The following is a 12,396-nucleotide window of genomic DNA, read 5'->3' on the forward strand; positions in this document are numbered from 1 at the left end:
CAAGATCACTTTATACTACGCCCAAAGCGTGTAATACACCCGTCAGTCCACTAGGGGGACAGCGTGTCAGCGTCACGCTCGGCAAGAAAAGTACACGCGACTGTGCCGGGGGTCAAAGAAGGTCATTTCACGAAGTTAAAAAAATTAAAAAAAAAAAAAAAAAATCGTTTTTAAGTCCGAGGAAGGAGGTCGTGGGTTTATTCGGATGGATCAAACTCAAATGTCAAATGTTGGATTACAGCGAGGAATACGTTGACCTGATGAAAGACTTCCAAAGTTCCACTTCCTTCCGGAGAAAGCTCGTCTAAATCGTCCCTCCTCGAGACTACATTTGATCTCCAAGTCCTACATTTTGAATGAAACCAAAAAAATAAATAAAAACAAAATACACTGTGCTGTTTCTGTCTTGCATTTGGTACATGGAGGGGATTTAATACGTGTCAGGGAGGCCACTTTAGGCCCAAAAGATGCCTTCAGGGTCATTCTCATCAAGTGAGACTTTCCCTGTTAGAAACGCTGGTTTCTGGCGCCCTCTTCTGGATCCTATTTAATAACCCCCCCCCCCCACCCACCCCACGATGAACTCCTATCATAGATGTCTGCAAACAGAAGTATCTCCAATCGAGCTTTTCTATTATTACGTCCACATTTATTACTGATGACGGTTTATCGGAAATCTAATTGCGTGGATATTTTAACAGTCGCCTATAGATAGAAAACTATACTCAGCTTTGCACACGGTTTTGAGGTAACATGTCGTTTATCTTGGAAATTGCACCAAAACAGGAATTAAAACATATTTTCTTGCAGGTCTCCATTTTTTGTGAATGGAAATGCATATGTATCGTGTTATTATTAAAGCCCTGCAGATACAACTTTTACGCTAAAAAATAGGCTTCCTTGTTTCTATTGCTTTTTCTGTGTAACTTTATTGATATATTATTGTTTGGCTAGATATAAAAAAAATTATTTCACTACATTAAAACAAAGGACACCAGGACAAATTCAATATTTCTGAACGTGTTGCCCTGTTTTCAGTAGCGAGGATATGAGGGAGGCTGTGAAGTGGACTTGAACGCAGCTCAAATATTCCCGGGAAAGAAACGTAAGAATACGTCATAAACCCCGCCCCTTCTCAACGCGCATACAAAAGGGTGAGTTTGTTTTATACTACGGCTCGCACCGCTAACGCTCATCCACGTCATAACAAGCCCCTTCTCACTCCGTGGTGTATTCAACCGAGCGTATCGTAATTTAAGACCACGCCTCTTAAAAGCAACTCCACCAATGAGAAGGCTGGCTGTTCTGAATATTCATGATTTTTCGCGGGCTTTGTGTGTCACGTGTTCGTTTCGCGCGAAAAGCGACTCCCGGCAGGAAGAAGATTAGTGTCTGCAGAAGAGGCAGAAAGAGACAGAAACGCAGCAATGGCGGTGAGTAAAAACGATTAAAAACGGACGGAAACAAACCTCATTGTCGGGTTTAAAGCATCTGCTGAAGGAGGAAGAGGTTTAATAAAGCAGTTTTGAACGTTTTGTAGTTTTAAAATAACGACGTAGACCAAGTAAAGACGTTTCTACTTGTCGGGCATCACAACAATGACAGACGGTTAACTTAGAAAGTTAATTCAGAGTTATATTTTAATCAGACAGCTGAGTTAAAGTGCTTTTAAAGTCGTAATGAGACACTTTTACACCGTTTCTCGAGGGACTAATGTGTTGTGTGGGTTTTGTTTGTGCTCCGGCTGTAAAGGGCAGAGCTGCCATGTGGCTGTTGAGCTTCTTCTTCTTCTTCTTCTTTTTTTTTAGGCAATCTCTAGAGATGATAGGGACGACACCTTCACCCTGTGTTGTTTTATTTCATCCTTTTATTCATGACATGATGGAGAATATCGGGTAATAATTACCACAGATGATCATGATTTGTAAAGATCTCAAACGAAGTACTAATGTAAATTTGAATTTAATATCTGGGGTTTTTGTTGTTGTTGTTGTTGTTGTTGTGGCAGCTGCTGAGTCACAAACTAATACAACAAACAAAAGCAAAAAAAAAATTATAAACAAAAGGTTGATTAAAGAAAAAGAGAACCGTGCTGTAAGCTTAGTAAGGGATTTTAAAAACTGAATATTTGTCTTAGAAGACGTGGAGATGATGTCATGTCCCGGTTTGATTCGTGATATATATTTTTTTCTGTTTTGAACTCGTGTTTTTTTTTTTTTTTTTTTTGTCGTTCAGGATTCCTCCGAGTCGTTCCACATGGCCACCAGCCCCAGCAGAGCCTCCAGGAGAGGAGACATGACCTCCAGCCCCGGGCGAGACCTGCCTCCCTTCGAGGACGAGTCGGAGGGGCTGCTGGGGGACGGACACCTGCCCGGAGAGGAAGAGGAAGACGGAGATGGGGAGGAGCTGATCGGAGACGGGATGGAGAGGTGAGGGATGCATTTCAAACACCGGACTTTTAAGTGGCTCGAAAAACAACAACAACAACAACAACAACAACAACTCTCCGTCTCTCCTCGCGTTCAGGGATTACCGTGCCATCCCGGCGCTGGATCAGTACGAGGCCGAAGGTTTGGACCTGGATGACGAGGATCTGTCGGAGCTGTCGCCCGGAGCGCGAGCCGCCGCCGAGGAGGCGATGAGGAGGAGGGACAGGGAGCAGGGAGCCGGCGGGCGGCTGAGGAGAGGACTGCTCTACGGTGAGGCCTGGAAATACAAAAATATTTGAAGGAGGGGTGATTAATTATGTTTTATTTAGCAGGATTTGAATCATTTTACAAATGGTTTTTTTTAAACAGAAAGTGAAAGTCTTAAAGCCTCAATTGTTCTTTTTAAAATTGACAAAAAAAAAAAGTCCTAAAATCCATCTTTCAGACATCTTCCATTAAACTGTAGTTGGGTAACGTTGAGCGGCGCCACCTTCAGGTTGGGGACGGCTCCCGAATTTTGAATATTCAAATAGTTGTTTTAATCTCCAAAAATAGTATGTTCTTTCTTTCCTCCTGTTTTTACCGGCGCCTGCTTGTAATGCTTTACTCCCGTCAGAAGGTGGCGGTAATGCGCCTAAAAGCTGCCTGCCAGCCTTCGTTAAATAACTCGGGAAGAAGTAAAAACACGCTGCTTTCAGGGTATTCGGAAAAAAAATCGGAATAGTTCAGAACGAATTTCGAATGGTAGTTTTGCTTGAAATAGTCAGAGAATCATTACTGAAGAAAAATCATTGGCAGCCAATCAGAGAGCGGGGAGGAAGCCGGTCCTCTCGCTGTTACCTGGCAACGGGCCGCACCCGAAACACATGGAGGGAGGAGCAGAACAGGAAAACGCACCGCAAACCTTTTTTGGCCGCTGCTGAGTGAATAGAAATAGAACATGTAGAACATTCATACAGAACTTATTTTTCAGTATCAAGTTGTAATGCTATGAAAACCGAAAGTGTTGATAAATCTCGGCTCAGACGAGCTGACTCGGCGAGGCGTGAACGTTAAAGGGGACTTTCTGTCATCCAGACAGCGAAGACGAGGACGACGAGCGGCCGGCGGCTCGGCGACGCCGGCTGGCCGAACGGGCGGCGGAGGGCATCGCGGACGGAGAGGAGGAGGAGATGATCGAGAGCATCGAGAACCTGGAGGACATGAAGGTTGGCAGTGAACTCGCAAGGGATCGCTCGGAGGTTTCCGCCTGTACTAGAAACCGTCGTCGTAACGACCCCCCCCCCCTCTCCCCTCTTCCTTCCTCCACAGGGCCACACCGTGAGGGAGTGGGTTTCCATGGCGGCGCCCCGGCTCGAGATCTACAACCGCTTCAAGAACTTCCTGCGGACCCACGTGGACGAGAACGGCCACAACGTGTTCAAGGAGAAGATCAGCGACATGTGCAAAGGTAGCCACGGATACCGTGAGGATGCACGCGTGACCTTTAACCCCGTCGTGCACACCGCACTGACTTTCCCGCTTCCCTGATCTGTGCCTCCAGAGAACAAGGAGAGTCTGGTGGTGAACTACGAGGACCTGGCGGCCAGAGAACACGTCCTGGCCTACTTCCTGCCGGAGGCGCCGACCGAGATGTTGAAGGTGAGTCTGCTTTTTAGTTTGCGTTGTTTTTGTTTTTGTGTTATTTTTTTTAATTTTTTTTTTTACCTCTGTGTGTTTTGACCAACGTGCTCGTTCTTCGTCAGGTTTTCGACGAAGCAGCCAAAGAGGTGGTGCTCGCCATGTATCCCAAATACGACCGCATCGCCCACGAGATCCACCTCCGCATCTGCAACCTGCCGCTGGTCGAGGAGATCCGATCGCTCAGGTAAAAAAAACAACCAAAAAAAAACCCAGCGGCGACGTGGTCACCCGTCGAAGCCTCGAGTTCGGAGTTGTTGTTGTTGTTGTTGTTGTTGTCAATCAAACAGACACGCCTAAAAAAATATGGCTTTTTGAAGCTTATTTTTCTAATTAATGAGGGATTATTTTCAGATGGACCGCCAGAAAACTAAAAAGAAGGAGCGACTTTAACTAAGAACACCGAGATAACTGGTGGAAAAAATTTGTTGTCTTCTTAATTCATAAGAAGTTGAATGGGAGTCTATAGAGGCTTTTTTTTGGAGACGACCTCTAGTGACACTCGGTGGTATTACAGCTTTAAGGCACTTCTGCATCAGCCTCATTTTTCAGACCAGGAAGCTACGAACACTTTTATATACAATTTGTGGTTAAAACTTATTCTGTTTGGAAACTTTTTTTTTTTTAAATTTTTTTTTTACAAACTCTTCTTCTTCTTCTTCTTCTTCTTCGGTCCTCTTCCAGGCAGCTCCACCTGAACCAGCTGATCCGCACCAGCGGCGTGGTGAGCAGCTGCACCGGTGTCCTGCCTCAGCTCGGCATGGTCAAGTACAACTGCAACAAGTGCAACTTCGTGCTGGGACCCTTCTTCCAGTCCCAGAACCAGGAGGTGAAGCCGGGCTCCTGTCCCGAGTGTCAGTCGCAGGGGCCCTTCGAGATCAACATGGAGGAGGTGAGCGGAGGCCGAAAACGAACAAGTAGTTCCTCCTCGACAGCTCGCAAACACAAACAGTGGGAAATCGTGTTTCAAGATAACGGGATCGATGCATCCTCGTAATTAAAAGCAACTCCCTCCAAAAAAACCAAAACACAAAAGTATTGTGGAGAGTGAATATGCTGAATGTGCGCCGGGAGCTTCACTCCTTCTTTTTAGTGTCTTTTAGCGTCGCTGCAGTTAAAATCTGCCCCCAACATGTTTTCACTTGGATTAATAATTGCTGATTTAAAACTTGGTTACTTCAGTTGCATCTCTGAGTTAATTTAACCGGTCGTTGTCCTTCCTGCAGACGGTGTACCAGAACTACCAGAGGATCACCATCCAGGAGAGTCCCGGTAAAGTGGCCGCCGGCCGCCTGCCGCGCTCCAAAGACGCCATCCTGCTGGCCGACCTGGTTGACAGCTGCAAGCCCGGAGACGAGATCGTGAGTCAGATATAAAGATAGTTAACGTTAACACCTTCCGTCGTCAAGCATTAATAAAATAATCTGAGCGGATACGTCTTCTCAAAATGAAAATCATCAAAGAATTCCTTCTTAAAATGTGGTCACATTATTCAAAAAAAAAAATATTTGTTCACCAAGAAGTGTAAATAAAAACACGTTTTCTGACATACTGAGATAAACATGAAAGTCAAACTTATACAAAGACTTCCTCTTTGGAAGATGAAGAAAATTATAAAAAAAATAATATTAAGAGAATTTTTTTTTATAAGAAATACAAGAAAATAAAAAAACAATAAACTACAACAAAATAAGGAAATAAATGAAGATATGTATACTTGAGATGTTTTCGAAGCTGAACGTGTTTATTGTGTCTGAATGAAATATTTCACCACATTACTGGAATACAAAAGTTTGAGTTCAACCTGAATTTGTCTTTCTCTCAGGAGCTGACGGGCATCTACCACAACAACTACGACGGCTCCCTGAACATGGCCAACGGCTTCCCCGTGTTCGCCACGGTGATCCTGGCCAATCACATCACCCGCAGGGACATGGGCGTCGCCGTGGCCGAGCTGACCGACGAAGACGTCAAGGCCATCGTCGCCCTGTCGAAGGACGAGCGCATCGGAGAGAGGGTGAGGGGTCGCGCGCACACACACACACACACACACACACACACACACACACACACACACACTTTTGTACACAACTCTGGTTCACATTTGAGAGCTAAAAAAAAAAAGCTTCATAAAAGCTTTTATTTTGAAAACTATCTTGGTGTTAGTGGTCTGAGTTCCCATCTTGATATTAAGAAAATTGAAGGGTCCAATATTTGAAAAAAACCCATTTGTGTTTTAGTTACACCAAATCAGCTTAGAAATTAATATCAGATAAAACAAAGAAGAAAAAAAAAATCCAATCTACCGATGAAAATTCTCCCTCTTTGATTTGATTTTTTTTTTCAATTTAGCTACTCGCTTGTAAAATTCAGATTATTTGCTTTCATAAAATGTTTCCAAGCTTTTCAATCAGCTGTTTGAGAAAACATGTTTTAAAAAAAAACATGCTGAATGACTTTTTCTTTAAAAGTACGAGGACTAGTTTAAACAGTTTTAGCAGCTAACTGGATTATTGAAATAAAATCACGATGAAATGATGATTATTTATGTTTTATTTCCTGCGACGGTCCTCATCACCGGAGCTGGGATCACTTCTTGACTCCATTTTGTTGTTGTTTTTGTTTCTCTGCAGATCTTCGCCAGCATGGCGCCGTCCATCTACGGTCACGAGGACATCAAGAGAGCTCTGGCTCTGGCGCTGTTCGGAGGAGAGCCCAAGAATCCAGGTAAAAAAAACACAAAACAACAAGTCTCACCCGGGACCCTGAAAGAAGTAACGCGTCGTTTCAGTTTGTTCCTCCGCTAAACTCGTCCACTCGCTCTCCTTTAGGTGGGAAACATAAGGTGCGCGGGGACATCAACGTGCTGCTGTGTGGAGATCCGGGAACCGCCAAGTCCCAGTTCCTCAAGTACGAGTCGACACCTTCAAAAAATAAAAATAGCAGCGGATTTAATTTGATAAATTTAGACAAAATGAAAGCCTCAAAATGTCAATTTACTCCTTTTTAGAAATTGGAGTAAGAATACAAATCCTGATGTTGTTTTTGTTTTCTCTGCAGGTACGTGGAGAAGGTGGCGAGCCGCGCCGTGTTCACCACCGGTCAGGGCGCCTCGGCCGTCGGCCTCACCGCCTACGTCCAGAGGCACCCGGTGAGCCGCGAGTGGACGCTGGAGGCCGGAGCGCTGGTGCTGGCCGACCGCGGCGTCTGCCTGATCGACGAGTTCGACAAGGTAAGATCTTCGATCCACGACCGGGAAAGTTAAAGCGATTTATGGGCTCAAACTTAAGACGCCACCGTGTGCCCTCGCAGATGAACGACGCCGACAGGACGAGCATCCACGAGGCCATGGAGCAGCAGAGCATCTCCATCTCCAAGGCCGGCATCGTCACCTCGCTGCAGGCCCGGTGCACCGTCATGGCCGCCTCCAACCCCATCGGTACGGAAACGCAGTGTTAAAAAAAAAAAAAAAAATGGATTCATAATTCTGACCCGCCTTCTAATAACTCAGAGAAAGTAATTAGAAAAGATTTGGCCCGCAGTGTTTTTTTTTTTAAACATACTCAAGAACTCATGAAATGCGGTGAAACTTGACGTGTTGCAGTGGATTCGCGAGTGGGCGTGGCCAAATGGCCCGCTAGCGCCCCCTAGACCGCAGCCGTGGCAACTAGTGTTGCACGAAATTCGGTGTACATCTCATACATCTCCAAAAAAAAAAAAAGTCCTGGTTTTAGTTGCCATTTATCAAAATAGTCTTTTTTTTTTTCATGTTGTTTCACGTATTTTGTAAGTGATTTTTATGATTTGTTATTTTATAGGTCATAAAATTTCACTTTTTTTTTTTAGTCAGAATTTAACATTTAACTTGGAGTGGGAATCCCTGAAAAGCATGTTTTTTCCCTGTGTTTATATATATATATATATATATATATATAATAAAAGAGTGCGTGTTTGCATCATCATCATCATCATCATCATCATCATGTCCCTGGTTTCCCGGCAGGCGGCAGGTACGACCCCTCCCTGACCTTCTCCGAGAACGTGGACCTGACGGAGCCCATCGTGTCGCGTTTCGACGTGCTGTGTGTCGTCCGTGACGCCGTCGACCCCGTGCAGGTACGATTCAATCTCAATTCAATTCAAAGTCTTTACAGCATCATTATAGAGGAACCCAACAATTCCCACGTAGGTTAGGAGGACCAAAAAAAAAAAAAAAAAACCTTCCTTTTAAGGGAGAAAAATCTTCAACAGTTGAAAAAAAAAACCTCACCTTGAACAGGAAAGACGAAGAGGAACCGAAGGCAACGGACAATAAGAAATAAACTATGGGAGAGAAAACAAAAGCATGAAGTTAATGAGATGTAATGGTGGTGAAAGAGGAACGTGCACATAAACTTCAACAATAACATCACGCGTGCTCCATATGGAGCGGATGGATCTGATTTTCAGTGGTTTTCATATTAATGAGGAAAACAGAAGTTGCATTTTCACCTCTGACACTTTTAAGCCAACAAGTTAAGCATCGATGACAAAATCTCGCTAGTTAATGACCTAATTATCATTTTTAGGTGGAAATAGCTTCTTTTTTTCCTTTTTTTTTTTTAAACATGAATTACTCAAGAGCAAAAAGTATTTGACATTTAATACAAACGCCACAATTATCCCAAATAGAAGAGGTTATCTTGCTGCCTAAATCTGCACATTAATGAGGTTCACTGTCAGTGCTGTGAGCATGCGTTTTATTTTGAAAGCCGTGTTGGTACCTGAAGCAATTTCAGTGCATCTTAATTTAAACTTCTGGTATTTCACCACAGTCAGTGTAGAATAAAGTTTTCTGCACTTTATTTTGGTGTATAACAGCATAATTTACAATTTGACTGTTTTATTTTGAAAATCCCCCAATGTGTTTGCACTTAAATTATTCTATTCAATTCAATTAATCAGCTGCTTATGACCATTTGTGATCCAATCAGGATGAGATGCTGGCACGCTTCGTCGTCGGTTCCCACATCAAGCATCACCCTAGCAACAAGGAACGGGGCGTGGCCTTGGAGGATGTGGTGCTGCCCAACTCGTCCGACGTGCCTCCGATTCCTCAGGACCTGCTGAGGAAGTACATCATCTACGCCAAGGAGCGGGTACGAAACACACCGGCAGAGGCCAACATTTCTATTTATAATACATAATTATGCAATCGGTATAAAAATCATACATTTCAGACCTGCTGTTTGAGACTATAAATAGATATTAAATATGAGATTGTATGTGTTAACAACCAAAATTTGACATCATTTTTTTTTTTAGATAACAGCATAACTTTTAAAAGGTGCTTAAATGTGTTTCATTTGTTGTATAAATGTCATTTTTGCTCCTTTTGTGTTTTTTAAGGCTGAATGCTTCATTTTTGAGGCAACAATTCACTTTACAGCAAAGAAATGTGAAGTTTGTCTTCTTCGGTTCACCTTTTTAAAAGCAGAAATGTGGCTAAATATTTGGTTTGTGTAACCTGCAGATTCACCCCAAACTGAACCAGATGGACCAGGACAAGGTGGCTCGCATCTACAGCGACCTGCGCAAAGAGTCAATGGTGAGTCCTCCTGAACTTCGGCACATTTTAGAGCCACTTAAACAGGATTATAAATATTTGTAAAGAACCATTGTGCTCAAAAAATAATCTACAAAAACACCTTAAGAAAATAATCGGTAAAATGGCCCTGATTTTGTTTATTAGAACGAATGTGACCTTTTGAAAATCCCTCCGGTCTCTCTCCACAGGCCACCGGCAGCATCCCCATCACGGTGCGTCACATCGAGTCGATGATCCGCATGGCCGAAGCCCACGCCAAGATACACTTGAGGGACTACGTGCTGGAGGACGACGTCAACATGGCCATCAGGGTGATGCTGGAGAGCTTCATCGACACGCAGAAGTTCAGCGTCATGAGGAGCATGAGGAAGGTAATAAAAAAAAAAAAAAAAACATCCCGACGCCTTCTCGGAGTCAGTTTTTATATTCGGCGTGACTCGTTATTATTATTTCCTCTCGTGGTCGTTAATAAACGCCGATGAAATCTGCTTAGAAACGACAGGAAAAAGACGTGTTTTTAAAAATCCAGAAGTTGCCTGAGAATCGTCCGATTTTAAGGTTTTCTTCGGTGTTGCGTGAATCCGGTGATAGTTGCGTTAACATCTGTGAACACACTGGAAACAGGAACTGCTGACGGCTAATTCTGCAGACTTTACTGATGCCAATCTTCCAAATTGCAAATAAATTTAGGCTAAAACCATCTGCAGACTGTGTTTAAAAACCTGTTGACAGACATTAACGGTGTAAAGAATCTTGTTTTTGCAACTGAAAAGTGCCTCGAAAGCCTTTTTCTAAACGAGGAAACACCGGATTCTCCCCGATTCGATGTTTAATGAAATCCTCGTCGTGTTTATCCGCTCAGACGTTCGCCCGCTACCTGGCCTTCCGCCGGGACAACAACGAGCTGCTGCTCTTCATCCTCAAACAGCTGGTGGCCGAGCAGGTCGCCTACCAGAGGAACCGCTACGGAGTCCAGAACGACACCATCGAGATCCCCGAGAAGGACCTGCACGACAAGGTACGGACCAACGCGCGTGGCTGCATTTAACAGGGATAAAAAAACAACAACAAAAATAAAAAATCTGCTAGTTTAGGTTTCCTTAAAAGTGTTACAAGTCAAGTATGCTCCTCCTCTTCCTCCTCTTCCTCCTCCAGGCGAGACAGATCAACATCACCAACCTGACGGCCTTCTACGACAGCGACCACTTCCGCTCCAACAGGTTCAGCCACGACGGCAAGAAGAAGCTGATCCTGCAGCAGTTTTAGGAAGATCCTCCCCGCCAACCTGGCAACCCCACTCCTCCTCCTCCTCCTCCTCCTCCTCCTCCTCTTCCTCCTCCCTGAAAGATTGGACTCTGGACTTCAGGAGTGCGAGCGGGTTTTTCATCGTGTTGTTGGATGGACTTTTTTTCGTTTTTTTTGTCCTCAACAGCTGCTCCACACACGAATTTTGTCAGAGCTCGAAATTTCGAACTTGAAGTTGCAGCGGATTAAAAAGAGGGACAACACTGATCGGAGGATTTAAAAAAAAAAAAAAAAAAGTTGAATAAATTAACAAAGGATGTAGACGATAAAACTCTGCCGTCGCTTCACGTTTCCGCCATCAGGTGGAGCTGGTTGTAAATAAATGTACATGTTGTTGAAGAGACCGCTTAACTTCCTCTTTTGATTCTTCAGTCAAGTTTTACAGATTTATTTAGAATTTCAAGCATTTCTTTCGACGTAGCTTGATGTTTAAATAACTATAAAAAGTACTTTAATCAATGTTGGATGTCGTCGCTGTTCTCTTAGTGTTGGATTGTTGTTCTGTTTTGATATTAAAAAAAAAAAAAAGTGTATTTGTTAAACGTCTGTCCTCCGTGTGATTCATTTATAATCGACCACGGATCTTATTGAACTCTGCTGCGTCGCAGCTCTGAGGTGAAAACCTGCTGACGATGCAAGGTGGCTTAAATTAGATGAGTCAGCAAAATGTCTCCTCGCAGGAGTTTGTCCAGGTTCACAGCAGAAGAGGCTGGTTTTCAGGTAAAGCTTTGAACAGCATGAGGTTGGAGTTTTCATTAATTTGTTAAATTATTTGATATAACAATTTAAAACGACGGACAAAAGTCCCAAAAACAAACCAAACAAACGGGTAAATATGAGACCAATCAATTAAATATTGAGCTTCATTCTTTCTATTATAAGCCTCTCAAATCAAATTTAAATATATTTAAAAAGTAGTTTTAATGTACTGCCTGGTCTGATTTTCTGAGGAAAGTTGTTTTTTTGTTTCTATCAAATTCAAATTTTACATAAAAAAACCAACACGAACAACTAATATATTATGAAATAAATAACATTGATGTGTAGAGACTCGGGTTACTCTTGGTCCCAATCTTTCTTTTAGTTGTATATATATTTTGTACGTGGTAGAGCTAACTATAAAGTTGAATTTAAAATGGTGAATTTAAATGGTTTTATTCTCTGGAACATTTTCTCTTAATTAAATGTATTGTATTATTCAATATGTGTAATATTTAACCCCCCCCCCCAAAAAAAAAATGTGTATCATCACTCCCCTTTGCGTTTCTATTACATTTTTTTTTAATTATTAAAACCTGGGCATCCACAGCGGCACTATTTTCCAGAGCTGCACCTGAACGCAGCACCGGTGAGCCCCGCTTTTGACTCGGCTGCTGCGACATCTAGCGGCCAGAG

General features: G+C 43.1%; 1 protein-coding gene across 1 annotated transcript; it reads left to right on the forward strand.

The window, feature by feature from the left end:
• Positions 1-1,386: 1,386 nt before the first annotated feature.
• mcm2 (minichromosome maintenance complex component 2) lies at positions 1,387-11,534 on the forward strand. Its single transcript, XM_069715337.1, has 20 exons — positions 1,387-1,433; positions 2,236-2,429; positions 2,527-2,699; positions 3,507-3,637; positions 3,741-3,879; positions 3,973-4,070; positions 4,175-4,296; positions 4,794-5,001; positions 5,336-5,470; positions 5,935-6,126; positions 6,743-6,836; positions 6,941-7,019; positions 7,170-7,341; positions 7,422-7,548; positions 8,113-8,225; positions 9,083-9,247; positions 9,622-9,696; positions 9,885-10,067; positions 10,559-10,714; positions 10,852-11,534. Exons 1-20 carry the CDS (start codon positions 1,428-1,430, stop codon positions 10,960-10,962), a joined length of 2,673 nt encoding a protein of 890 aa, XP_069571438.1. The 5' UTR covers positions 1,387-1,427; the 3' UTR covers positions 10,963-11,534.
• The last annotated feature ends 862 nt before the right edge of the window (positions 11,535-12,396 follow it).

Source organism: Brachyistius frenatus, unplaced genomic scaffold (assembly GCF_029030835.1).
Source record: "Brachyistius frenatus isolate BFR_SWC_R1_liver_20210118 unplaced genomic scaffold, ASM2903083v1 Contig_141, whole genome shotgun sequence".
Taxonomy (NCBI): Eukaryota; Metazoa; Chordata; class Actinopteri; family Embiotocidae; genus Brachyistius; species Brachyistius frenatus.

Excerpts from the sequence above, each read along its gene's own strand:
- mcm2 (XM_069715337.1), top strand. Across the intron at positions 3,880-3,972 it reads GATCAGCGACATGTGCAAAG|AGAACAAGGAGAGTCTGGTG; the intron begins GTAGCCACGGAT and ends CTGTGCCTCCAG. Across the intron at positions 7,549-8,112 it reads GGCCGCCTCCAACCCCATCG|GCGGCAGGTACGACCCCTCC; the intron begins GTACGGAAACGC and ends GTTTCCCGGCAG.